Source organism: Nomascus leucogenys, chromosome 17, assembly GCF_006542625.1.
Source record: "Nomascus leucogenys isolate Asia chromosome 17, Asia_NLE_v1, whole genome shotgun sequence".
Taxonomy (NCBI): Eukaryota; Metazoa; Chordata; class Mammalia; order Primates; family Hylobatidae; genus Nomascus; species Nomascus leucogenys.
Window position 1 is genome coordinate 57,325,516 of NC_044397.1, and position 27,628 is coordinate 57,353,143.

Consider the following 27,628-nt stretch of genomic DNA (forward strand, 5'->3'; position numbering starts at 1 on the left):
CTGAAATGGCACACTTCAGAAATATGGATAAGAACAAAGACCACTTAGATATAGGAGAAAGTTGAAACTGAATCCAAGAAATCTAAGGAATATAAGGAAATGATACAGGAGCTGAAAAATTAAATGGTCATTACAAGAAAGAATAGAACTGATCTCACAGAGCTGAAAAACACACTATAAGAATTTCATAATACAATTGCAAGTATTCACAGCAGAATAGACCAAGCTGAGGAAACAATAACAGAGCTCTCACGCACAAAGGAGAAATAAGATCCTTTTGGGACAAGCAAATGCTAAGGGAATTCAATATCACAAGACCTGCCTCAAAAGAAATACTTAAGGGAGTGCTAAATATGGAAATGAAAGACAGTTACTGGGCACCACAAAAAAAACACTTAAGTATATAGATCATTAACACTATAAAGAAACAACACAATCAAGTCTGCATAGTAACCAACTAACAACATGATATCAGAATCATATCTGTACATATTAATATTAACCTTGAATGTAAACAGGCTAAAACTATGCATGCTCCAATTAAAAAACACAAAGTGTAAGTTGGATAAAGAAGTAAGACACTATGTGTCTTCGAGAGACCCATCTCACATGCAATGACACCCATAAGCTGAAAGAAAAGGAATGAAGAAAAATCTACCAAGCAAATGGAAAGCAGAAAAAAGCAGGGCTTGCTATAGTTTGCTTTTGACAAAACAAACTTTAAACCAACAATAATTTAAAAAGACAAAGAAGGGCATTACATAATGGTAAAGGTTCAATCCAACAAGAAGACCTAGCTATCCTACATATATATGCATCCAGCACAGGAGCATCTAGATTCATAAAATGAGTTCATAGAGACCGACAATGAAACTTACATAACCACACAATAATAGAAGGAGAATTCAACCCCCCACTGACAATATTAGATCAAGACAGAAAACTAACAAAAATATTTGGGACTTGAACTTGGCACTTGACAAAATGGGCCTAACAGACTTCTACAGAACTCTCTACCAGAAAATAACAGAAAACACATTCTTCTCACGTGCACATGGCACATACTCTAAAATCAACCACTTTATTGGCCATAAATATGCCACTGTCAGGAAGATGTGTATCAATTCCAAGTTCCTCCCTCAGTATACAAGGGAAAAAATAGAACTTGCTGGCAATACTTGGCTTGCCTAGGGGCTGCCGAAGTGGCTGGTTTCTGTCTTGCCTGATGTAGAGCACAGATGAGAAAAGTGGCATAGTTTGGATGCCAGGTTGGAGGCCACTGAAAGCAGCAGTCAGTCACTGTGGCATGTTAGAGCTGCAGGGAGTCTGTATTACTGTAGGTGGCTAGGAGTAATCAATTATGGACACAGGAATACAATAAACATCCAAGGCTTTTGAGATGAACCAGGAGAATGAATAAATTAATACATTTTAAAGCAGATGCTATGTATGCAGGGAAGTGGAATAAAAGCACACATTTAGGCTTAGGGAATACACATCCTCGAAAAGATTTAAAAGACCCTGAGCCTTTAAAACAGTTTGGGCAATGAAGGTCTTCCCCTGCACAAAGCCATTCTACAAAAGCTGGGGGAAGCGGAAATTATTTTCAAGTGTCCAAATCTCAACAGAAGATATCAAGACATACCAAAATAAAACAGAGTAACACGAATGATTCAAAGGAACAAGATAAATCTCCAGAGATTGTCCGCTAAAGAAATGCAGGCCTCTGACTTACTTGATAAATAAATTAAAACAACTACCTTACATATGGCCAATGAACTCAAAGAAAACACAGTGAAAAACAACCAAACTAAATCTAGAAAATGGTTTATAAACAAAGTGGAATATTATCAAAGAGATAGAGATTACAGTCATATACCACATAATGATGTTTGGTCCCATAAGATTATAATACTATATTTTTACCTAACCATTTTATGTTATATATGTTTAAATACACAAATACTATCATGTTACAATTGCCTACAGTATTCAGTAGAATAACCTGTATATGTTTGTGGCCTAGGAACAATAGGCTAACCATATAGTCCAGGTATGTAGTAGGCTATACCATCTAGGTTTGTGTAAATATACTCTATGATGTTTGAACAATGGCAAAATTGCCTAACAATGCATTTCTCAGAATGCATCCACATTATTAAGTGATGCATGGCTGTATTTACAAAGAACCCAAAGACATTCTGGAGCTAAAAAATTGAATAAATGAATTTAGAAATTCAGGCAAAAGAAAGAATCAGCAAACTTAAAGATGGGCCATTTGAAACAATCAAATCATAGGAGCAAAGAAAAAAAATGAACACAGCCCAAGGAACTTATGAGACACCACCAAGCCAACCCATATACACAAGCAGAAGATGAGAAAAAGAGAAAGGGGCAGAGAGTGTATTTAAAGAATTAATGGCTGAAAACACTCCACATTTGAAAAATAAATGGATATACAAATGCAAGAAGTTAAAAAACTTCAAGGAGCATAAACCCAAAGAGATCCATACGAAGGCATATTATAATGAAACTATCAAAAGTCAAAGACAAAGTGAGAATCTTAAAAGCAGCAAAAGAAAAACGACTAATAACATACGATGGAGCTTTTATAGGATTACCAACTGACTTCTCTTACATGCCAGAAGGCAGTTGAATGACATATTTAAAGTGCTGAAAGAAAAAAAAAACCTATCAACAGAGAATACCATATTTAACAAGTTGTTCTTCAAAAGTGGAAGTAAAATTAACACTTTTTCATATGAATGAAAACTGACAGTTCATTAACACTAGACTTTTGCTACAAGAAATGCCAAAGGAAGTCTTCCAAGTCAAAACAAAAAGGTGTTAGGCAGTAACGTAAAGCCATTCAAATACATAAAGTTTTCTAGTAAAGATCAATACATGAACAAATATACAAACCTATTATTGTAATTTTGGTTTATATCTTCATAACTTTTGTAGAGCCTAAAAATATATATCTAAATACAGACAAACGGCAATGAAAAGGGAATCAAATCATAAGTCAATTAAACACACACTAAAAAGGAAGTAATGCAGGAAATGTGGGATAGGAAAGCTGTAAGACAGTCTAAAAACAAATGTCAAAATGGCAAAAGTAAATCTTTCCCTATCAATAATTACTTTAAATGTAAATGGATTAAGTTCCCCTGTCAAAAGACACAAATTAGTATAATGAATGAAAATATATGATCCAACTTCATGCTGTCTTCAAGAGAAGCACTTTGGATCTAAGGACACACATAAGTCAACAGAGAAAGAGTGGGAAAAGATATTTCATGAAAATAGTAACCAAAAGAGAATAAGGCATCCCTACCAATATCAGACAAATAGACTTTAAGTCAAAAACTGTTACAAGACACAAAGAAGGACATTATATAATGATAAAAGAATCAATTCACCAAAACAGATAAAATAATTATTAATATCTATGCACCAAACATCAGAGATCCTAAGTAAATGAAGCAAACATTGACAGAATTGAAGAGAAAAATAACAGTTCTACTATAATAGTAGCAGACTTCAGTACCCCACTTTTAGTAATAGATAGAAAAACCAAACAAAACATCAGTAAGAAAAAAAAGAAAATGAAATAGAGAAATTGAACAACACTACAGAAAAATTAGACCTAACAAACAGTACAAAATAGTCCACTCAACAGCAGCACAATACATATTTTTCTCAAGTCTACATAGAACATTCTCCAAGATAAACTACATGTTAAGCTACAAAACAAGTCTTAATATATTTTAAAAGATTTAAATAAAACAGTGTGTTTTCTTATTACAATATAATGAAACTAGAAATTAATAGTAGAAACAAAACTGAAAAATATGGGGAAATTCAATAATGCACTCCCAAATAGGTCAAAGAAGAAATTACAAGGGAAATTAGAAAATATTGTGAGATAATTGAAAATAAAATACAACACACCAAAACTTAATGAGACATAGGCGAAACAGCACTAAGAGGAACACATAAAGCTGTGAATGTTTACACTTAAAGAAAAGATCACAAATTATTAACTGAACATTATGCCTTAAGGATGAAGAACCCAAAGCTAGCAGAAGGAACTACTAATTATTAGAACAGAGATAAATGAAATATAAATGAGAGAATCAACAAAACCAAAAGTTGGTTATTTTAAAAGATCAACAATATTGACAAATTATTATCCAGATTGACAAAGAAAAATATGAGAAGGCTCCAATAACTACAGTCAGACACAAAAATGGGCATTACAACTGGTTTTATAGACATAAAAAGGATTACTGGAGAATACTATGAATAACTGCATATCAAAATTTGGATAACCTAGAGGAAGTGGGTAAGATCCTAGAGCGACCCGTCTACCAAGATGGATTTATGAAAAAAAAAAAAAGAAAAGAAAAGAAAATCACAACAGACTAATAACTAGGAAGGAGCTTGAGTTAGTAATAAAAAATCTCCCAACCATCAAAATCCCAGAACCCAAACAGCTTCACTGGTAAATTCTACCAAATATTTAAAGAAAAATTAACATGAATCCTCCTCAAACTCTTCCAAAATAATGAAGAAAAGAAAACACTTTCAAATGCTATGAGGTCAGCTTTACCCCGAGACCAAAGCCAGACAAAGATAGCACAAGAAAGGAAAAGTATAGACCAATATCCCTGATAAACACTGATGCAAAAACACCATCAAAATGCTAGCAAATAGAATTCAATAGCAAATGTTTATAGCAGCTTAATTCGCAATTGCAAAAATATGGAACGTGTCCAAATGCCCATCGATCAACTAGTGGATAAAGAAATTGTGGTATACATATATACCATGGAATACTATTGAGCCATAAAAAGGAACAAAATAATGGCATTCACAGTGACCTGGATGGAATTAGAGACCATTATTCTAGGTAAAGTAACTCAAGAATGGAAAACCCCAAACATTGTATGTTTTCACTCCTAAGTGGTACCTAAGCTATGAGGATGCAAAGGCATAACAATGATACAATGGACTTTGGGGACTCAGGGGGAAAAGGTGGCAGAGAAAGGGTAGCAGGTGAAGGATAAAAGACTACAAATTGGGTATAGTATATACTGCTAGGGTGATGGTGCACCCAAATCTCAGAAATCACCACTAAAGAACTTATTCATGTAACCAAATACCACTTGTTCCCCAAAAACCTATGAAAATAAAAAGCAAACACAAACACAAAATAAAACAAAAACAGAACTCAATAGCAAAAAAAAAAAGAATTAATTAAAAGGATTATACATCATGAACAAGTAGCATTTATTCTTATAATGCAAAGATAATTCAACACACAAAAATAAATCGATGCAATATACCACACTAACAGAATGAAGGACAGAAAACACATAATCATCTCAATTGATGCAGAAAAAAAGTTTTAACAAAATTTAACACCATTTCATAACACTTAACAAACTAGGAATAGAACACTACCTCAACATAATAAAACCATAATGAAAAGCCCGCAGCAAACATCATACTCAATGGTAAAAGAAAAAGTGTTTCCACTTCGAGCAGAAACAAGGCAAGGGTGCCACTTTTGCCACTTGTATTCAACATAGTACTGGAAGTTCTAGCCACAACAATTAGGAGAAAGAAAGGAAAGAAAGGAAAAAAGGGAAGGAAAAAAGGGAGGAGGGAGGGAGGAAGGAAGAAAGGGAAGTGAAGAAGGAAAAGAAATGGAGGAAGGGAAGGAAGGGAGGAGGGGGGAGGGAGGGAGGAAGGAAGGGAGGGAGGGAGGGAGGGAGGGAGGGAGGGAAGGAAGGGCATCCAAACAAAATTATTTATTTTCATAGACAACATAAACCTAAATGTAGAAAACTCTAAATATTCCAGACACACACACAAAAAAAAAGACTGTTAGAACTAATAAACTAAGTCAACAAAGTGGCAACATGCAAAATCATTATCAGAAAATCAGTTGCATTTCTATACACTAACAATTAACAACTGTAAAGGAAAGCAATTCTATTTTCAACAGCATCAAAAGAGAAAAATACTTAATAATAAATTTAATTAAAGTGGTGTTTCAGCTAAACATTAGGGCTCCAGCTAGGACTAATACTAATATTTTATTAGATTATGCCAGTTTTTAAGGAAAAAACAATTCTAGAGCAAGAGTGTCATTTCTTAATGAGAAAAGAGTCCATCCAATAAGAATATATATTTATTGTAGATTTTTTGCACCTATTAATATAACCTCAAATTATATACAGCAAATACTGATAAAAAGAAAATAGACAAATCTACCACCTTAGTGGGAAATTTTAATTTACCTATATTAGTAACTGATAGAAGAAGCAAATAAGACACAAATAAGATATGAATGATTTGAGCAACACAATTAATATACTTGACGTAATTAACAGTATAAACTACTCTATCCAGCAATGACAGAATTCACATTCTTCTGAGGAGCACATACATTATCAATGACCATATAGGCCATAAAGCATATCTCAACAAATTCAAAATATTAAAACATTCAGAATGTGTTTTCTCAATAAAGGGAGGTTAAGTTTGAATTTTTTTTTTTTTTTTTGAGACGGAATCTTACTCTGTTGCCCGGGCTGGAGTACAGTGGTATGATCTTGGCTCACTGCAACCTCTGCCTCCTGGGTTCAAGCGATTCTCCTGCCTCAGCCTCCTGAATAGCTGGGATTACAGGCACCCACAACCATGCCTAGCTAATTTTTGTATTTTTAGTAGAGACAGGATTTCACCATGTTGGTCACGCTGGTCTCGAACTCCTGACCCCAAGTGATCCACCCACCTTTGCCTCCCAAAGTGCTGGGATTACAGGCGTGAGCCACCATACCCGGCCCAAGGTTGAAATTATTTTTTAAGGTGACTTAAAATGTCCCCAAATGTTTGGAAATTAAGCAATATACTTCTTCCTTTTTTTTTTTTTTTTTTTTTTTTTTTTGAGACAGAGTTTTGCTTTTGTTGCCCAGGCTGGAGTGCAATGACGCGATCTCGGCTCACTGCAACCTCCGCCTCCCGGATTCAAGCAATTCTCCTGCCTCAGCCTCCTGAGTAGCTGGGATTACAGGCGTGTCCCACCACGCCCGGCTAATTTTTGTATTTTTAGTAGAGACAGGGTTTCACCATGTTGGCCAGGCTGGTCTCAAACTCCTGACCTTGTGATCCACCCACCTCAGCCTCCCAAAGTGCTGGGATTACAGGTGTGAGCCACCGCGCCCGGCCAGCAATATACTTCTAAATAACTCTGAGTCAAAGAAGAAATTATGATAAAAAGTAGAAAATATTTTAACTGATTGATAATAAAACTATGACTTATTAAAGTATGTGAAATATACCTAGAGCTCAGCATAGAGCAAAATTTATTGTCTTAAAAGTACCTATTAGAAAATAAGAAAATCTGAAAGTCAAGAACAAGAAAAAGAACAATCACACTAAATTTACGAGAAGAAAATAATAAAGATAAAAAATAATATGATAATAAACATATTTAGTAAAAATAATTTTTTAAAATTCCATTTCTTAATAAGACTAGTTATATTTCTGTGATACAGCAAGCCTTTTCACAGAGGTCAGCCCCCAGCAAGGATCTGTCCAAAGAAAGTAGAGTGGTTAAGCTTACAGGATCCAGAGTGAGACTTCCTGGATTTGTATTCTTGACTTTGATGCTTAATACTTTTGAGACCTATGCCAGAAATAAAATCTTTCTGAGCCTCAATTTTCTCATCTGAAAATGAAATCATAATGGTACCTATCTCACAGGTTGAATGAGGATTGAACAAGATAATCATAGAAAATACAATAAATATTTGCAATTATTGATATCATTGAGACTTCTGAACCACAAGCCTCTTGCCACTATTCCATGTCACTCTTTGTAGCATGTTTCTGAAAAGACTCAGAAGTGGGCAAAAATAAGTGATAATGAGGACAGGTAGTATAGGAGAAAGTTAAAGTGTAGGATGAGTACTCAACCCAGAAGGATATGGCCAACTCATTGGAGAAGTTACCATCAACCCCGTACTGCCGCTATACAGAAGAGTTTTATAGTGTAACCTGCAGAAAATGCAAAGGCCCATCTTACCATATGTGGGTTTGAAACTGAGAGTTACAGAGGGAGTATCGCTGTCAGCCTCTAAAAGTAGCAGTTTAAAAAACAGCATGAAATAAAAAAAGAAGAGGTCATTATGGCCACAGAAAAGGAATGGGAAACTCCCATTTCCTGCTCCAAATCCCTGACGTCCAAGATGCAGGCTTTCTAAGGAGAAGCTGATAACCCCATTGTGATGAAGCAGTGTCATGGCATGCTGGAAAACCAGGGCAGAAGATAATTCCCAAGGAGAGATGGAAATATACAACCAGCTCTAGAGTAAAAAAGTAGAGGTCAGAAGTGCAAGTTTTACCATGCTGGCATCTTTCCAAAAAGTAGGTCTCTGGGGAACAGGAGGACTCCCTGTGAATCGCACAGTTATGAGTTTATAATATTTACATTTTAGGGAACTTTTGGTTTTATGAAGCTGATAAGGAAAGAGGTGAGCTGCTAGCATAATAAAAAATATATATATATATTTGGTCTAGGCCATTGTTTCCTGGCAGGCACATAGCTGCTAAGACCCTTGGAATATAGGAAGTAGTGTCTTTATGCATGCTAATGAATGACTGGTGACTAGGGGCTGATTGTCAGGGGAACCAACCCTGTAATTAGAAGGTTGGAACTTTCAGGTTCTCTCTCCTCTCATTCCCTTACCTTCCCTCTAACCTCTAGGTAGGGGAGAGAGGGATGGAGGTTGAGTCAATCACTAATGTCCAATGATTTAATATATCATGCCTACATAAGGAAGTTTCCATAAAAACCCAAAAGGACAGTGTTCAGAGTGCTCGTAGGTTGATGAGGACATGGAGGTGCTGGGAGGTAGGCCTGGAGAGGGCATAGAAGCTCCATGCCCCCACATACCTCGCCCCTATGCATTTCTTCCATCTACTGTTCCTAAATTATATCTGCTTAATAAACCAGTAACCTAGGAAGTAAACTGTATTTCTGCATTCTGTGACTTGTACCAGCAAATTATTGAACGCAATAAGGGGCTCATGGAAATCCTGATTTATTGATCAGAAGTGAGAAGGGAAGCCTGGACTTGGGGTTGGCATCTGAAGTAGGGGCAATCTTGTGGGACTGAGCCCTTAACCTGTAGGATCTGATGCTAATTCCAGGTGGATAGTGCAAGAATTGAATTGAATTGTAGGACACCCAGTTAGTGTCAATGGAGAAATGGAGAATTGCTTGTTGTGGAACAAATCCACATATATGTTCACAGCAGCGTTGGAAGTGTTGAGTGTGTGTATAGAGAAAAACAGTTTGTGTTTTCTTCTACAGGTTCATGGGGTGTTGTCCCCAGTGTGAGCATCAATCTTAATGCTAAGTAAAGTGAGAAGGGCCACAACAGAAAAGCTGGACTCTTGTGAGTAGGATCATGACTAGTCTGCATATAGAAGTATTTATCACCCAAACCAGGACATTCTTGAGAGTAAAAGGAGTCACTATTATAAATTTTGCAGGAACAACATGGCTCAGTCAATCCAGGACTTCTGGTAAGTCTTGTCATAATTGATGAGAAAAAATTATATAAAATAATCACAATGCCAAATTGTGCTTGGAAAGCCACCCATTTTAAGCCCCACTTTGTTAAATAGGATAGACTCTCAGGAAATTATGTCTCCTCACTAAAAGGGGAAAGCATCCCCCATTCCTGCAGTTTAGACTACTGACTTACCCAATAGTCTGCTCTGGAAACCCTCTTGCATATTTACATATTGGGCTACTTCACAAGTCTTTCTGATAAACTTTATGAAGGCTTTCCAATAATATGCTTGTTCCAGGAAACATTGTGCTTTTTCAAGTGTATGAAATATCCTGCAGTCAAAAAGAATCCAGAGAAAATTAAAATTTAAAAATGATCTTGCAGATGACAGTTAGATCATTATAAATTTTTCTAAAAACAAATATATGCAAATGCATGGCAGTCCACTTATGTAAGGAAATAGAATCTTTCAAATAGTTCTATTAATTTTTAAGTTTGTTTACAAACTCCTCTATCTTGATTTGAAAAATGAGGAAAAGCAATTTATAAGAATACATAAAACATAAGACAGAATAAATCAAGAAAGAAAAAAAAGAGGAAAATTAAAGGCCATAACAGGAAGTGAACTTAAAGATTAAGAAAATATATATTCCCTATTGACATATTTGACGAAGAACATTCTAGCAGTCAACGAAAATGGAAATTGATCACACATATAATTCACAGAGTCATAAAATAAAAACAAGGCAAATTTTCTGTAGAGTTACAGCTCCCAAGAGAAGCTTCCCATTGGTAGGTGGTGCACGATTTCTGAGTAACTAAGTAAACAAGAACTTCAATCACATGCATACCTTGGACTTACCAGGGATCCTCAATTTCTAATGAAAGATTAAGTCAGTGGTTAAACATTAAGGGAACTGTTTCATATTTTACAGTTTTTAGATGCTTTCCAGCAGTACCAGTAGGTTAATATTTTAAAAATAAATTGAACCTCTTTCTATTCAAAATATAATCTACCATATTGATCTATCATTTGTGTAGAAGGGGCAGTTGAAATCATTTTGATGTCCCAATTGTTTATAAGTTTCCCACCAAACATGTACTTACACTGTGGAGACAAGCTGGTGCTTACAGTCACTAGAAAAGACATTATTCTCAGGAGAGGGATCAACTCCCAGCAGCAGGAAGAGCCGAGTACAGGAAAGGCTTGCTTCTGACAGCCCCATCTCAAGTTCCTGCCAGTCCAAATATTCTTCAGGTATTAAAACTGACATATTTTTGTGCCAAGTAATGACCTCTTGCAAAATATGATCCTTAACAAGAAAAGAAGATATTGCTTATAATAAATAAAGCAATTCAAATGTGAGTATTTGAGACGCAGTCTTTACCCTGTATCACTTAACAAAGGGTCCACTCAAACTGTACATCAAAGATTGTGCCCTATGGCATGGTAATTATCTAAGTTATAGTTCTAGAATTGAATCTTTGCTCATGTTCAGGTTAATGAGTCCAAAAATAAAACTTAATCCAATAATAAAGTAGGATGGGACCCAGTGTCATAGCTATCTGTGTTAGCTAGTTGCGACAAGTAGCCTGTGAACCAGACCTCCTGAGAGTCTCACTCTTAGTACCGCCTTCCACAATTCCTCTAGGCTGAGATCTGGCTCACATAAACCCATAGAATGCAGCAGAAGTGAATTGTGCCAGTTCTAGTTCTACCTTCTCTGAGGAGTGGCAGCTCCTACTCTCCCTCCTTGCCTGTTCTTGCTTGTGTGTGGGATCCCTGGATAGCCATGTCGGAAGTCTGGCTACCCTGCTGAAAGGCCATATGGAGAGGTTACCTGGAGAAGAGACATACTGAGTCTGAGAGGAGAATTAGAGGCCCTCGTCTCAGTATCCTAACTAACCAGACTCCAGCCCTCACGGCCATCTGACTGCAACTACATGAATGATGCCCAGTAAGACCATCAGAAGAACCACCCCACTGAGCCCTGTCAACCCAGAGTCAGAAGAGAGAGAAAAGAATGTGTTTTGTTTTAGGTCACTGAGCTTTGGAGTGATTTGTTAGTGATATGTATTCTAGGCATCATCAAAAAGGCTATCTCAAGTATATGTAACCTATAAATATATAGTTTCCTGCTTTGTATGAGACTACAAGCTAGGCTTTACAGATAAAAAGAAATTTGAGATGGGATTTCTGCCAGGAAAGAGCTAACATCCAGTAGCAAGAAAGGTATTTGCAAACAGGTAATGTTTTTTGTGCCTGCATGCATTCACAAACACTTTTCTTCTCTATTTTTTTCTTTATTTTTTTAATAGGGTCTCACATTGTCACCCAGGCTAGAGTGCAATGTTGTGATCATGGCTCACTGCAGCCTTGACCTGCTGGGCTCAAGCAATTCTCCCACCTCAGCCTCCTGAGTAGCTGATATTACAGGCATGTGCCACCACATCTGGCTAATTTTTGTTTTTTGTTTTTGTAGAGATGGGGTTTAGCTATGTTGCCCAGGTTGGTCTTAAACTCCTGCGCTCAAACGATCTGCCCACCTAGACCTCCCAAAGTGCTGGAACTACAGGCCTGAGCTACCATGCCTAGCCCTTCACATACACTTTTCTGCCTGCTTAGCATCCTCTCCTGACTTCTCTTTGCTTCCAAATCTTACACCTCATCTAAGGCTCACTGACTTATTTGGGAAGACTCCTAGATGCTGAGCTCCAAGGCTCTCATTGTTGTTTGCCCTTCTCTACCAAGATAGTGTCTTCTTCATGTTTGTACTCCCTTCAGCATAACGTCATGCACAGAGTAGATGCTAAGAAATCATTGATTGAATTATGCACACTATTCAATTACTATCCCAATTTTCGTTTTGCTGAGACATCATTTATATTTCACTAGTTTCATTATTTCACTGGTTTTATTTCCATGGTATTTAAGGATATAAAAAAATAGGTAATACTGAGAGAGAAAAATGAACTCTAAAAATATAAATATTGTAATTTTAATTCTCAGTAAGAACAATAGGGCTGGAACTTGACAAAATAATCTTTCCAAACAAATCGTTCAACATTCTGCAGTCCCACTTGAGCACTCAACAGGGGTAGCCCATTGTCCTGGGCAGTTACGTGAGAGGAACATGACTTTTAAAACCTGTAACCACTCAAAGCCCCAGTTTTGCTGGGATTGACTAATCACCAGAGAGGCTCCTCTGCTTTTCTTAGCATGTGCAGCCAAGAATGAAGCAGATCAAGGACCCAGGAAGCCCGAAAAGCAGAAGTGGTATGTTTTGAAAGTCTGAGGAATTTCAAGTAGGTTTTGGCCAGGCAGGTGGCATACAACCTTTCAGTCAGACAGAAGGGCCAGCATTGAAGGGCAGCTGGAGTTCAGAAAGCCAGCTTCCTTTAAGTGTGTGGGCTCATGGCAAAACTTTTCTCATTGAAACTCCATAAATATTAGCATCTTTGGTGAATTTAATCTTAAACTGGTGCTCTTAGAAGAGCTAAGATGGTAGAATACTTACAGTATCCTCTACTGAACCAAGTAGCTTGTTTAAAACACTGGTCTTGGAGGAGTTACAATAGCACAGTAGTCCCTGGAGACCACCCCATATGCTGGAGTTTCCAGAGGGCAAGAAGACCTCCTTCTCAGAGAAATGACCATTCGGGCAGACAGCATTCTTCGCCAACATCTAAAAGATTAATAAGAGTGGGAAGGAGTAACATTTAAAGAGGCTTAGATACCCTCTTCATGGGCTCAAGAACTGCAAATATAATAATCAATTGTAAGCATTTTAAACACAACATGAAGTTTTGAAAAACCTGCATATTGTTCCCTTTTTTAGCTAGCACAATTCACAAAGGGAGCAAAATTGAATATTGCATGAGCTTCTTGAACATTTTATTAAAAATGCTTATTTATAATTCTTTGTTGTGCTTTACCTGTTTCAGCTCCCAAAAGAACACATCCTTTTCCAGTTTCGATTGGTCAAGTTCAAACCATTTAAAATCATTAGCTGATGTTTCCAGGCAAATGAGGACTTCTGCAAAGTAGACAAATTGATTATTATTCACCTAAGGTAGGTAAGCTTGACTTCTACACACGGCCGTGAATCAATAAACTGGGTCCTGAAAACATGGATTTTTTAAAAACTTGACCTAAAGACACATGCACACGTATGTTTATTGCGGCACTATTCACAATAGCAAAGACTTGGAAGCAACCCAAATGTCCAACAACGACAGACTGGATTAAGAAAATGTGGCACATATACACCATGGAATACTATGCAGCCATAAAAAATGATGAGTTCATGTCCTTTGTAGGGACATGGATGAAACTGGAAAACATCATTCTCAGTAAACTATCGCAAGGACAAAAAACCAAACACCGCATGTTCTCACTCATAGGTGGGAATTGAACAATGAGAACTCATGGACACAGGAAGGGGAACATCACATTCCGGGGACTGTTGTGGGGAGGGGGGAGTGGGGAGGGACAGCTTAGGAGATATACCTAATGCTAAATGACGAGTTAATGGGTGCAGCAAAACAACATGGCACATGGATACATATGTAACAAACCTGCACATTGTGCACATGTACCCTAAAACCTAAAGTATAATAATAAAAAAATAATAATAAATAAAAAAATAAACTTGACCTATTATTATACATTTTCTTCTCTTCCTTAGAAAGGAAAACAGGAGTCATTGTAATATCATTTTATCCTTTCCGAAGACTAGTGAGAATGAGTTTTTACTTCTAAAGTAACATCTTCCCTCACTTTTTCCCTCTCCTCCCTGAGAAAATGAAAAGGCTGCAGCCCATCTGGGCAAAAGTGCAAACCCAACTTCCTCAGAAGAGGGAAGAAGGAATAATGCTCACCATAGTAAAGAAAGTTCAAAGAAGGGCATTCTGCAAACCCAGGGGGAACACACTCTCCCTACCAGACATCAAGAAGCATTGGTGGGAGGAAGCGGTAGAAGGAACAGAATACAAAAGATTCCCTTATTCACAACGCACTGTGGTCCCTTTACAGCCTGAAAAGCCATGGATGCTGCTGTGAATGTGAAAGTCAACCCAGCCCTAGGACACTGCTTGTCATAGGCCACAGCATGGGCTTAAGGAAAACAGAAGGATGCGCTCTTCACTGTGCCCTCATTGTTTATTTAGCCTTGGTGTGCTGTATTTTAAATTCCCTAGAAGGCATCAGAGTAAAGCATAAATATGCATACGACACCAGCAAAGTTATCTTCCAATTTTACAATGTGTCAGGCAGTTTCAAGTCCATTTTCCAATACATTTCACATTTACTCTTAGTGAGTCAGGGACAAATAACACCAAAGCTAGCTTACCTTGGACAAAACGTAAATTCTGAGCTATCGCATTTCTGAGAGCTCCATCAAGCTGAAGAAATCTCTTCAGTGCCGGCCACTGGGGCAGGTTTTGCAGCAAGCTTTGCAATTTCCACAGATGCTGTAATCTGAGGGCAAAAATAAATAAATGAAATAAAATGAAAAGCAGTTCAAAGTGCCAACTAGGGAAATAAAAATTCCGTTCAAAGGAAAATATTCCACTGCTTTGAGAAAGTGTGTTCATAGACTGAAAGTCACACTTCATCACACAACCAGGTTCTTGACAAATTGCACTGAGTCACCTGATTTGGAGATTCTTTCGCTACTGAATATGGATTAAGCATTCTCTTTACCCCAAAATGGAAAAGTATGTTCCTAGGAATGTGTAAAAGAAGTGAGGGCTAGGATAAAGTTTCACATGGGATCTAAAAACATTTGCCTTGAAGCCTATAGTTAATGAGATATAGAAAAATATTTTGAGAAAAGTTTCAAAATATACAGATGGTGTGTGGTGGTGTACAGGACCCATCGCAATGGTCCCAACTTGGGCCAATTGGCAATGCCTGTAGGATTCTTCAAGGTCAAAGGAAGAACGACCAGCCAGGCAGCTCAATAAAAATAGTCCCTGGGGTGTCAGACTAACGGGCTCCAGACATGGAAGAAATAACTGAGAAGAGAAGCTGGAAAGAAAATGAGTTTGATAATGTGAGGAACCTGAAATTGGGAATAAATATGGGAGATGGAGGAGCAAGGCATAGCCACACTGTGGGCGGCAGAACTGCCCAGAGCAGGTGAGTCCAGGCTTTCTGTGTCTTTGAGCAACTACACAGAATCCTCACCCATGATAAACGAAGCAAGCTACAAAAAGAGAAAAGCAGAAAGAGATGTAGCTACTTGAAGGCCAAGCAAAATGTTCCACTGGCTGGAGCCATCCCACAGCTTTGAGCGCCTGGCATCCATTTCGACTTCTGTGCCATAGTGGTCAGTCTCTTCATGGCACCTTGATAGTTTGGGGTTAAACACAGGCTTGATAAATAGTTGCTGCTATTCTCTAGCTAGAGAGCTGATGGACCCGAGCACTGTAGAGGGTATAGAGAGAGTGAGCAAGGTCCCAGTGATAATTCTCCTACGAGACACCAGCAGGAACTGGTACACATCCCCATGTCATAACCCTACAAGGCTGAGCAATTGCTCTATCACAGCCACATACTTGGGCTTTCTGGCTGCTGACCAGACTCCTGACACCTCATGCTAGAGTGAAGCTGGACACATGGCTTTTGGACCTGACCATCTGCAGAATGAACTGGGCTTAGGTTAGTCGTTGCTCTGACTCTTTGGATTACACTGAGAAGGAAGCAGAGTGGCTCTTGGAAAGAACTAGAAAGTGAGAAAGAGATTATTTTATGTTCCCCAAACAAAAAAGAAATGCTGTGTGGCTTGGAACCTGGATCTTACTGTCAAGTCTCTTTAAACTCTGACAAGCAAGGATACCACATGGCCAGACCCTGGGGACTATTCCCCCCACTTCACATTCACAACAGCGTGTGACATTGAAGGGTGAGTCCTTGCTGGAGGGCCCAGAGGCACCTCTGTGAGTCCTTGCCTTGCCGAAGTCCACGCTATCTGCTAAAGCCTGGGTGAAGAGCTCCCACACCTCAGCCACCCCAACTGCAGGGACATGGGCAGGAACCAGATAGAACCAGGAGGAGAAAAGGCAGTCTGTAATCACATGAAGAACTCAGTAGAAAACTGAGAGTCTGGTGTGATTTCCATTTATTTTGGGTGAACTTTGCGGTTGAGGAAGAGAAAAAGATATGAACAATCAGCTATGGAGACAAGGTAGGAAAAAAGGGATGGGGTTTCTTGGACCAAAGCTAATGATAAAAGATATACAGTTTTCTGCTAAGGGTGCGTGTGAATCTCAGAAAGATTTAAAGAAGGCTGAAGGTGGCCAGGTGCGGTGGCTCATGCCTGGAATTCCAGCACTTTGGGAGGCGGAGGAGGGCAGATCACTTGATGCCAGGAGTTCAAGACCAGCCTGGCCAATATGGTGAAACCCTGTCTCTACTAAAAATGCAAAAATTAGCTGGGCAGTAGTGGTGTGAGCCTGTAATCCCAGCTACTCAGGAGGCTGAAGCAGGAGAATCACTTGAGTCTGAGAGGTGGAGGTTGCAGGGAGCCAAGATTGTGCCATTGCACTTCAGCCTGGGCAACAGAGCGAGACTCTGTCTCAAAGCAAAACAAAACAAAACAAAGAAAAAAAAAACAGCAGGTGGACAGCAAAGCCAGTGTTTGGGCCTCATCTTCCTGGCACTGAGAATGTGTGGAAATTTTATACGGGGGCAGAAGAATGTGGGCTATCCTAGCTTTGTACCTAGAGTGTGGTGTAGTCTTCAGCTTCCCCAATCTCTGTACCACTAAGAGCCAGGTACAGCTTCCTAAGGCTTCAATCCCCTGGCCTGGCACAGAACAGGCAAAATCCTAGGCTAAAGTGCCAGGGGGCATTCGAGATTTGTAGGATAATTACGGTGACTTACTGTGGTGTTTCTATTAATGTGCATGAAGTTAACAGACCAGCAGGGAGGTTTTCAATATCCCCAATGCAATGTCCCTGCATTTGTTCATTTATGACAGAGGTTTTGTCCTTGCCCTTTGCCTAGGACACTGCTTCAAGGAATCTTTGCTGGCTCCCTGTATCCATCCTCCTGTAGCTTTTATGGCCCTGATAGGGAACTATATTTCTGCCTTTAGCACAAGCACCTCATGCCCCAGAACATCTCTTAAGTAAAAGTTAGGAAATAGGACCTTCAAAAGCAAGATCCTGTTTGCTAACAGCTCCAGAAAATGTGAAAGAATTGGAAGTGTTTAGAATTGCTATTTCTTAAGTAATCATAATAACACAATATGGCCCTATCCAATTCTGTCATCACAACTCTCCTTCATGGTACACAGAGAGCAAGAATTTGTGTGACCTGGTTTGAAATGAACATTTTTGAGATAATATTGAGAAATCATATTGTTCTTTTCCAAAGAGAGCCTTAACTTCAGAAGGATAATAAAATTCAAGTTACTACAAACCGCCACACCTACTGAGGAAAAAGATCTAGTCGGCTATTTTGGTGAATAAATTGTGGTTATCTTAAAAAGGAAGAAACAAGTTCCACCATTTCCTACTTCTAAAATATGTCTGGACCTTATGTAAACACTTCAACTATACAAAATCTTTAAGTAAATATAAAAACATATTTTTTGAAGAGGAAGATTCTAGGAAAAGAGCTACACATGTAAGGTAGTCCTGTACATAAAAATGCCTCCGAAATGTATTTATTCATTTTTAAACAAATGCCAAAGACATAAAATCTAAAATCCAGGAAACTGACACCTTCTCAAATATTGCTCCCATATTCGGTCGATTGCAGCCTCTGAATAGGCATCCAGAGTGCTGCCAAGACTTCTATCCTGGTGATGGTCCACAATGAAAGCCTCTGATTTCCCATTTGCTAATTAGAAATTCATTGTTTAGCTGTAGTTTTACAGAATGTGTTTCTAACAGTATCATCATTCACTCTTTAACATTCTGCGTCATCTACCTAATCAATAATCAAACAGGGAAATGCGACTTACATCTTTGGAAATATATGATTATCTTTTGGGCCATCTGCTGCCAAGCTGTCATTCAGCAGGAGCAGCACAGTGTGCAGAGCTTCCACCACCTTCCAGGACTTGCTCTGTTCTTCAAACTGATTCCTGAGAGCCTCCAGACTATGGCCCATGCCTGTGAGTGTCTTCTGAAGCAGGCTACCCTGTTGCCACTGATCAAACACCTACAAATTCGGAAACCAAAATACTAGCATTAATAATAGCAAATTGGAAAGAACAGTATTTAGTTAAGAAATATTAACATATCACTCTAGATGACAGACAGCCAATCTTTATTTTTTGGTAAATTAAAATGTCTGTTAGCAATTGCAGTATGATTTAATTTCTACTCAGAAATTAAAGATTTCATGTTGCAACAATGGATGCACACAACTTTATAATCTCTGCCTTATTTCTCTTTTTTCCCCCAAAGAGAAAAAGAAGGGAATAACATACACCTCTAAACAAATGAAATATAATTTAAAACCTAAACGAACATATTTAGGATAGCATAAATATATTTGCATATTTTTAAATATATACCAAAGTTAATACATGGTTACTAAGTGCCATTTTATGACATGGACATGGGGAGGATGATACTGAAGTCAATTAGCAATGTGGTTTATCATCAACATTACACAAAAATAGATCATTCTTGCCCAAGCCTAATAGCATGGAGAGGTGCAGGATGTGCCTGTATATGTGCTAACTATGCCTTAATTAACCATGAGTTATGTTACCCAGATAATGCACAAAGCAAGTGTGTCCACTAGACCATTGGATGCTGGTCATTTCAGCACTGTCCCTTGATTATTTTAGTGCTGGATGATTTTAGTGCCAAGAAGCGGACGACAACACCTATATATTTTTAACGATGTTTTATCTTCTATTTGAGATTTTGGCCTTTATACATGACACATATTAGCAGGGAACAAAGTTAAAGAGGTGTGTTATTTAAGGAAAAACATGAGACAGAGACGGCAAAGCCTGATAAAACAAATGGGAAGTGACTGCCAGGGGAGCTCTGCCTCACAGTCTCCAAAACCTCCCCAAGAAGCACAAAGCTGTGAAACAGCCAGGACTCCATGAGCTTCTGAGGCCAGGAGCAATCTAATCACTCAGGCACTGTGCCCCACACCAACATCTCTGTAAAGATAGACTAGAGCCTCCCTTCGTGTTGTTAAATTACGGTCACTGAAATCACAGTCACTGTTTGTGCACAGAGCTTCTGGTCAAAACCGGAGTGAAGAAACAAGGCCAGTCTAGAGCTCAAAGTGCTAGAGGGATGCCCAATGCTAGCATGCAAATGTCCAAAGAGCTGGTCAAAGTACTCCAGGGCAATCTCATGCACCAATAACAGAGCACGGATCTAGGAACTTCTGAGTTGCCAAGGTGTGTGTGCAAGCCTAGGATGGACTGTTTGGTGATGACTGTTGAGGGCCTAGGCCTATGGAGCTGGAGCCAGTTGATGCACATGGGACAAGGTGCACTCAATGGCCAGGATGCGGGGCTCCTAAGGCCCTTTCCTTGGAGGGACATAAAATCCAACAGTAAACATGGCAGGGCGGGGGAGGAGAATGGATTTGGACACTCAAATTGGCACACCTTTGAACAGAACATAGAGAGAGGGGACAGTACCTGTTGGTAGACTCGCAGCCAGCTGACTGCATGGACAAGATAGTTTTTGGCTTCTGACCACTTGGGGTGGCAGTCTCCAATGTGGCCCCATTTCTCAGCTTCATCCTCTGATGTGCTGGACAAGGCTGAACACATCATCTTCTCCAAGGAGCTGTCTGTGGGAATCTGACAACAATATGAAAAAATATTTAGACATAAAGCTCCTTTCCTAGAACCTTCCTCTTCTAAAAATAACACCACGATCTTGCCATAGTAAAAGTTCTTATATTTGCTTGATTGAAGAAGTAACAAGTGATGATATCTATGTGATTTACCTTGAGGGAAGACTTGGTAGTTTTAAAAACAAAAAGTTGTATTTTTCAGTTTCATCCACAAACAATAGGAAGAGCTGTTTCTCCAGGCCAAGGACATGGAGATGACATCAAATCTTGTTTCTTTTCATTCTCAGGCCAAAAGTGAACATGGGTCAGCCCAGTTTAACTGATACTTTGGACTAACAAAGTTGTTTTGCCAAGAACATTTTCTTTTCTGATTATCAAAAGTGGATAAAATTGGAAAGATTCAAATTGAAGTCCTGGGTCAGAAACTGTTTAACATTTTTGAGCCAAATCTCCTTTATTTTATACATGAACTTCAACACAGTGGCCGGGTGCGGTGGCTCACGCCTGTAATCCCAGCACTTTGGGAGGCCGAGGCAGGTGGATCACGAGGTCAGGAGATCGAGACCATCCTGGCTAACACGGTGAAACCCTGCCTTTACTAAAAAAAACAAAAAATTAGCCAGGCATGGTGGTGGGTACCTGTAGTCCCAGCTACTCAGGAGGCTGAGGCAGGAGAATGGCGTGAACCCAGGAGGCAGAGCTTGCAGTGAGCGGATATTGCGCCACTGCACTCCAGCCTGGGTGACAGAGTGAGACTCCGTCTTAAACAAAAAGAAAAAAAAGAACTTCAACTTCAACAGAGTTCCTCTAACACTGCTTTGTAAATACTTAGGTTTGTGATATAATGAAGCACATTCCCATATTACATCATTTTACAACAATTATAATGCCATCTTTAAGAGAGATTCTGTTGATGACTGCCATGGTCTAAATGCTTGTGGACTCCCTGCCAAAATTCATATTTTGAAATCCTAGCCCCCAAAGTGATGGTATAAGGAGGTGGGGCCCTGGGGAGCTGGTCGGATCATGAGGGTGAACACTTGTGAATGGGATTAGCACCCTGATAAAAGAGACCCAGGGAGTTCCCTTACCCCTTCTACCATGTGAGGACACAGCAAGATAAATTTCTGTTGTTTACAAGTCTACGGTCTTTTGTTATCACAGCCTGAATTGACTAAACAATGACTATAGTCAGAAAGCTTAATTTTAGTCCCATGTGTTCACTTTTAGGTTCTTTTAAGATCAGGATTTAAAATATTAACCCGTGACTGTCAAAGCACAAGGTCCCTGATGTTTTGTTCTTTTTTTTTCCCTTAATTAAAAATAATCAACAATACCATGTATCATGTTAGATAGATAAGGCCAAGTCCCCACTCAGATGTTCACAGTCTATGAGAGGCAGATATGCAGCCGTCAGGTTCCCTGGGACATGCCCTATTATAGAAGGTTGAAGAAGTGGAGGCAGAGGCTGAAGTGAGGTCACAGGAGATCTACAGAGGATGTGAGGTTAGATAAATCATTTTCCAATTCGGGAAGCAGAGGCAGGGAAAGAGGAGGAATATTCTCTTGCAGGGGCAGTATGTGCTGAGGCCCCCAGCAGGCCCAGAGAGTGACAGGGTCAGGAGTCAGACAGACCCCAGGGAGGGCCTAGGCACACAGGCTGATGCAGATGGAAAGAGCCCTGTGAAACCAGCTTTGCAGATTATGAGAGTGAGAGAAGTCTAGCATGGCTGACTCCACCTTGCTTCTAGCCTCAGAGGCTGGCTGTCCTTGCTCACTCCTGGGCATATACCAAGCTAACCATGGGAGGAATTTAGTTTGTAGTTTAACTTTTTAGCAAGCTTGATAGTAGTCCCTCCCTAAGATGAATCCCCTCATTTCTCAGGTACAGAACCTGCCCTTGTAAGACTAATAAAAGGCCACAAGATTAAGATTATGGGAGGGGCTTGAATGCTGCTAAAACGTAGGTGTAGCTAAATGATAAGCAGCCACTGGTCCCTAGCTTGCCTTCTATAATCCCTTGCTGCTCAGGAGTCATGGGGCCAAAGATCACAAGGTATGTGACTTCCTCAATTGCTCCTATAGATAACATCACTATTGTCAAACCCAAGATTGGTCTTTTGAGACGTTTTTCAGACTTTTGCATTTTTCCACATCCTTGTGATTTCATCCCCAACCAATCAGCAGAACTCATTTGCTAGTCCCCTGCCCACAAAATTATCCAAAAAAACAAAACAAAACAAAACAAAAAAACCCTAGCCTCTGAGTTCTCAAGGAGGCTGATTTGAGTAATAACTCCAGTTCTTTCCCTTGGCTAGCTCTGCATTAATTAAACCCTTTCTCTACTGCAATACTGCAGTCTCAGTGAATTGGTTTTGTCTGTGCAGTGGGCAGGAAGAGCTCACCAGGCAATTACATTTACAAAGGGTGAGAAGCAGGCAATGGTACCCCAAGATGTCCATGTCCCAATCCCAAGAGCCCATGAATATGTTATGTTGTATGGCAAGTGAGATTTAAGGCTGCAGATGAAATTAAGGCTGCTTATCACCTGGCCTTGAGATGGGAGATTATTCTGGGTAACCTGGTGAGCCCAGTGTAACCACAAGGGTTCTTATTGGAGAAAGGAGGCAAAAATGTCAGTGCCCAAGTGATGGGATATGAGAAGGACTAGACCTGCCATTGCTGGCTTTGATGATTGAGAAAGAGGCTCAGACCCAAGGAATGTGGATGGCCACTAGAAGCTGGAAAAAGCAAGAAAACAGAATATGCCACCCCAAAGTATGTTTCTTTGGCATATGGATTATTTTGAGCTAAAAACAAACTGAAAACCAGCAGAGGCAGGAAAAACTTCTTACCATTCCATAACCGTTTAAAAATAGAGTATAAATTTCCTTTTGGTAAAGGAAATTTAGATTTATAAGGAAAATTTACATTATTAAGATAATTTTCAACTGTAAAGATGTCTCCTACCAGAAAGAGAGCTGCTTCTCCAAATAACTCTGATCACCTGGGAGATTTCTCTGCAAAACAGGATAACTCACTCACCGTATATTTCCTCCCCTCACCTTCCCATAACTTGCCTTGCTACTCAGAAACCCAAAACCCCCTTTCCTTTGTATAGATAGCCTTGGATGGCATGTAAGCCTTAATAATCTGGCTGCTTCCTTAAAATACAGGTGATCCTTGATCTACAATGAGGTTACATCCTCATCAACCCATCATGACTTGAAAATATCGTAAGCCAAGAACACATTTAGTACACCCAACCTCAAAACATAACCAAACTTAACCTAGCCTACCTGAACTGTGCTCAGAACACATACATTAGCCTACAATTGGAAAAATAATCTAACACAAAACTTATCTTATAATAAAGTATTTATTATCTCATGTAATTTATTGAATACTGTACTGAAAGTGAAAAGCAGAATGGTCATCAGGGAAGATCTACACATTTCTCTTTGCGAACTCCCATACATACCTACACAGTAACTGGTTTTCCTCTTGTTTATCTGTCCCACTGAAGATGAAATAATAGAGGAAAAAAGAATTTTTCCTCCCCCACAACAGTACGTCCCCTTGACCTCAAGAAGGACTGCAGCCCTGCAGACACCTTGATTCTAGCCCAGTGAGACCATTTCAGGCGTCTGACCTCCAGAACACTATGATAAAAGAAATTGTCGGTTGCCTTAAGGCACTATGTTGGGGGTAACTTGCTACAGCAGCAATAGAAAGCTCACACACATGATGTACAATTTCCATGGAGCTTTGTTGATATACACAGTGGTATTTTCTGATCACTTTCCTTTTAATTCTAATCTCAATATAATTAACATTCTAAGGTAAAAGTTTTACATAGTTCACTCAAACTATAATATAATGAGAAAACAGGGTTATAAAGATGGAGAAAACTAGAATAAAAGTCAGCCAACTGGGGTTTCTTATTCCATCTACATCAGCATCCATGAGAAAACCCAAGGGTCACAATTTCAAGTCCTGTGGTAGGTAGACAGTTCATAAAATTGTGAGATGATTAATAAAATTGTGCCAGGGATACAAGAAGCACAAAATTTAGTATACTTTGGTGAAGCCTAAACCTACCTGGTAGAACTGGTTTTTCAAACACCAAGCCAGCAAGAGGGTCTACTGGCTGCAACCCAACCATCTAACCCCCGAGACTGAGAGCACAGATCCAGAGTCTAAATACTGAAAGCAACAGTCTGAACACAAACTAGCTGCATTGAAACGTGAAAAGTGCTATCTGGGAAGACCAGGTTGTGGGGAACTCACACAAAAGTGAGCAAAATCTACATACTCAGCATGGACTGAGATCCTAACAGAAGAGAGTGGGTCCTCTCCAAACATTCCTAGCTCAACACTGACCTAGGAGCTGCACCAGAAATGCTCTAACTCTGGAGGTGGAGTCTATGGACCAAAGCTCCAAGTCCCACATAGTTCTTGGACCTGCACCATGCAAAGCGGAAGTGCCCTACAAATAGGCTGGAGTGACAAAAGGGACTCTGTAACTAAAAAATATCTCCCAGAACCTCAGCAATACCAGCAGTGAACTGGGTCTTGGGGATCATCCAGTCCAACTCCCTTATTTCACCTAGTTAGGGAAGAGGCTCAACTTTGGTGAACCCAGCTGGCATCCATAACCTACAGCTCCTACTCTTCTAATGAAAACTCTCTCTTTACCTGGAAATTCACCCACTTGTATCCCCACTCACTACAGCTGGTGCACCATCTTCCTACCTGGACCCCACTAGCACTGTCTTCAGAATCTCACACCCTCACTTGACCTGGCCTATCCCACTGCTAGTTCCCAGAGCAATCAAGTGTCATATTATTTCCAAGCTGCCTTTCCATTCTGGGATAAAACTACACGGTAAGAAGGAAGAGACACTTCTAGAAAAGCTGGAGACAGCAGGGGTCTCTTCTGTGTAAGGAGTTCGGGTTTTAGCCGAACTCTCCTGTCTGGCTGCCTCTCCTGTGGCACCCGCAGCATGCTCTAGATCCAGTCTCCAGGAAAGACCCAGCGGTGTGAGAAGCAGTCAAGCATGTGTACCTCCTTTAGTTCAGCTGAATAGTTCAGGATCTGTTCCGTGTGAAGATCATCAAAGCCAAACTGGGATTTGAGATCATACTGGACTTTCTGTGGATCCCACACTATATTCTGCATGGACAGGTGGTAAACTGGCTCTGTTGGAACAACAAAAGATTTACACCAGCAGTTGTTTGAATATTTTGATATGTCTAATGTAATTCAGAAAAAAATACCTTTTTCACCTCTAAAGGAAGAGCAAATGAAGACCAAACACCACTGGGGCATCAAATAGAAAAAGCAAACAGAATAAACACTTGCTGCTATAGGGGAATGGTGAAGTGTCCCATGCTCCCTGGCACAAATAATTGCAACATTTCCAGAAGATAATTTTAAAACATATTTCAAGAGCTTTATAAAATTCAAGTCATTGAACCCAATAATTTCACTTCTAAAAATCTTTCTCAAGAAGATTGATCAGATATCTGAGCAAAAATTAAGGTACGACAATATTTTATTGGTTCTATACTGATAAAATATTGAAAACCAGCTAAGTGTCTAGTATCAAGGGAAAGGATAAATTATAGTATATCCATAGCGTATTCTCAATAATTATTTGAAGTCATAAGAGAAAGTTCCCCTAACTCAAGTTATCAACATATAAAATTCATGAGCTACCCAAAAAACCCATGGCACTATCTAGAAGTGACACATTCAAAATATAAATCGAAGACCCCCAAGGTATGACAAAATCTCTGGGGAGTATGCCTCAGCAACTGCAAACATAAAAACACATAAATTTCAAGGTGTGTTTGAAGCTTGAACCTTCATTTAGAAATTAGATTGTTTCAGATCGTGATTCAACACCCACTGACTGAGCCCCTTCACCTGCCAGCCACTGTTAAGCCATTTTCACATGCATTATCTCATAGGATCCTTATAATTGCAGTGAAGTCTACAAAAAAAAAGCACAATCCATGACATTTACAAAGACAGACCAAGTCAAGGGGGACTTCAGGAAGGTATCAAAGATGGGGAAAATCCCAGAAATACAAGACTTTTTGATTCCAGTCTGATTGCCTTTACATGGTATCATGGGAGGAAAAAAGACTGGTGTCTGAGATTAAAACCAGCATTTATTGTATTAAGAGGTACTAGGACCTAGACTAAGAATATACCATGGGAGGTCTCACTTAGTCCTCCAACAACACTATGAGGTAGGTGCTGTAATTATCCCCTTTTTCTTAGAGTCCCACTTGTTAGATTAAGCCTTTGATTCAAACCCAAATGATCTGGCTCCCGAAGCTGAGCTGTAACTATTAATCTCTACTGGTCTCAGAAGGTATTAGAATTATTCACAGAGTTCCAGAAAGGAGAGAAAAAATAGTGACATCAGTGTAGCATATTTATAAAAGCATAAAATCTTTCTCAAAAAGTAAAAGACAACTTGGATTCAGAAATTTGTTGCTAAACAACAGAGAATTTAGAATGTGTAGATTAACAGTTTCAGTGCATAACATAATTGGACCAGTAGCCTAAAGCCACATGAGGCCATTCATCCCTTCCTCTTCACACTGGAATTGGCTCATCAGGCAAAAGAATTTTTCTTGGAGACAAGAGGCATGAAGACAATTTTTAGTTACCTCTCAAAGTATGTTTTGTAATAGCGTTCCTTAGCTTTGACTTGCTGGAGAGTTAATAGAAAATTGTTTATTTTAATTACATTCTTAACGGTAATTACATTTTCAATTGTAAGGCAAATTGGCTGTTGTAATTTGGATGATGTACAAAAACTTGAGCTTCTAAATGAGTTTGTTAAATTAAGGTCACTGGGAAGATTTCAATGAGGTGTTTTATTCATCTCGCACCCCACCTCTGGGTTTTGTTCTCAGCATAAGAAATAGTACCCAGTGGAACTAACCCAACCTGAAAATGGAGTTAAACGTTAATGAGCTAGCTTTTCTCTTACAGAAAGCTAAAAAATAAAAAAAAATAAAAAAAAAAGGCCCTTCTATGTGGATCTCATGGTGCTGAGTCACAAGCAACAAGAAGAAAGAAGCAACAGGTAGAATTTGGGGCCATAGAGGGTTTCATGTTAGTTTGCTCCATGAAGTAGCAAAATTCTGAATGGGACTGTAGAAATTTCTGTGTATAACAATCTCATTGTACGATAGTTCAGAGCTGGGCACAGTGGCT

The 27,628-nt window shown here is 39.2% G+C and overlaps 1 protein-coding gene across 1 annotated transcript in view; it reads right to left on the reverse strand.

Annotated features, from left to right (window-relative positions):
- Positions 1-27,628, reverse strand: part of ABCA13 (ATP binding cassette subfamily A member 13) — a 489,071-nt gene that overhangs the window by 402,239 nt on the left and 59,204 nt on the right. Inside the window, exons 8-15 of the mRNA XM_030795834.1 lie at positions 25,457-25,590; positions 20,228-20,392; positions 18,572-18,771; positions 14,948-15,075; positions 13,533-13,633; positions 13,115-13,282; positions 10,704-10,909; positions 9,789-9,928 (exon numbers count right to left, since the gene is read on the reverse strand). Coding sequence (XP_030651694.1) covers positions 9,789-9,928; positions 10,704-10,909; positions 13,115-13,282; positions 13,533-13,633; positions 14,948-15,075; positions 18,572-18,771; positions 20,228-20,392; positions 25,457-25,590 — 1,242 coding nt within the window. The remainder of the gene's footprint in view (positions 1-9,788; positions 9,929-10,703; positions 10,910-13,114; positions 13,283-13,532; positions 13,634-14,947; positions 15,076-18,571; positions 18,772-20,227; positions 20,393-25,456; positions 25,591-27,628) is intronic.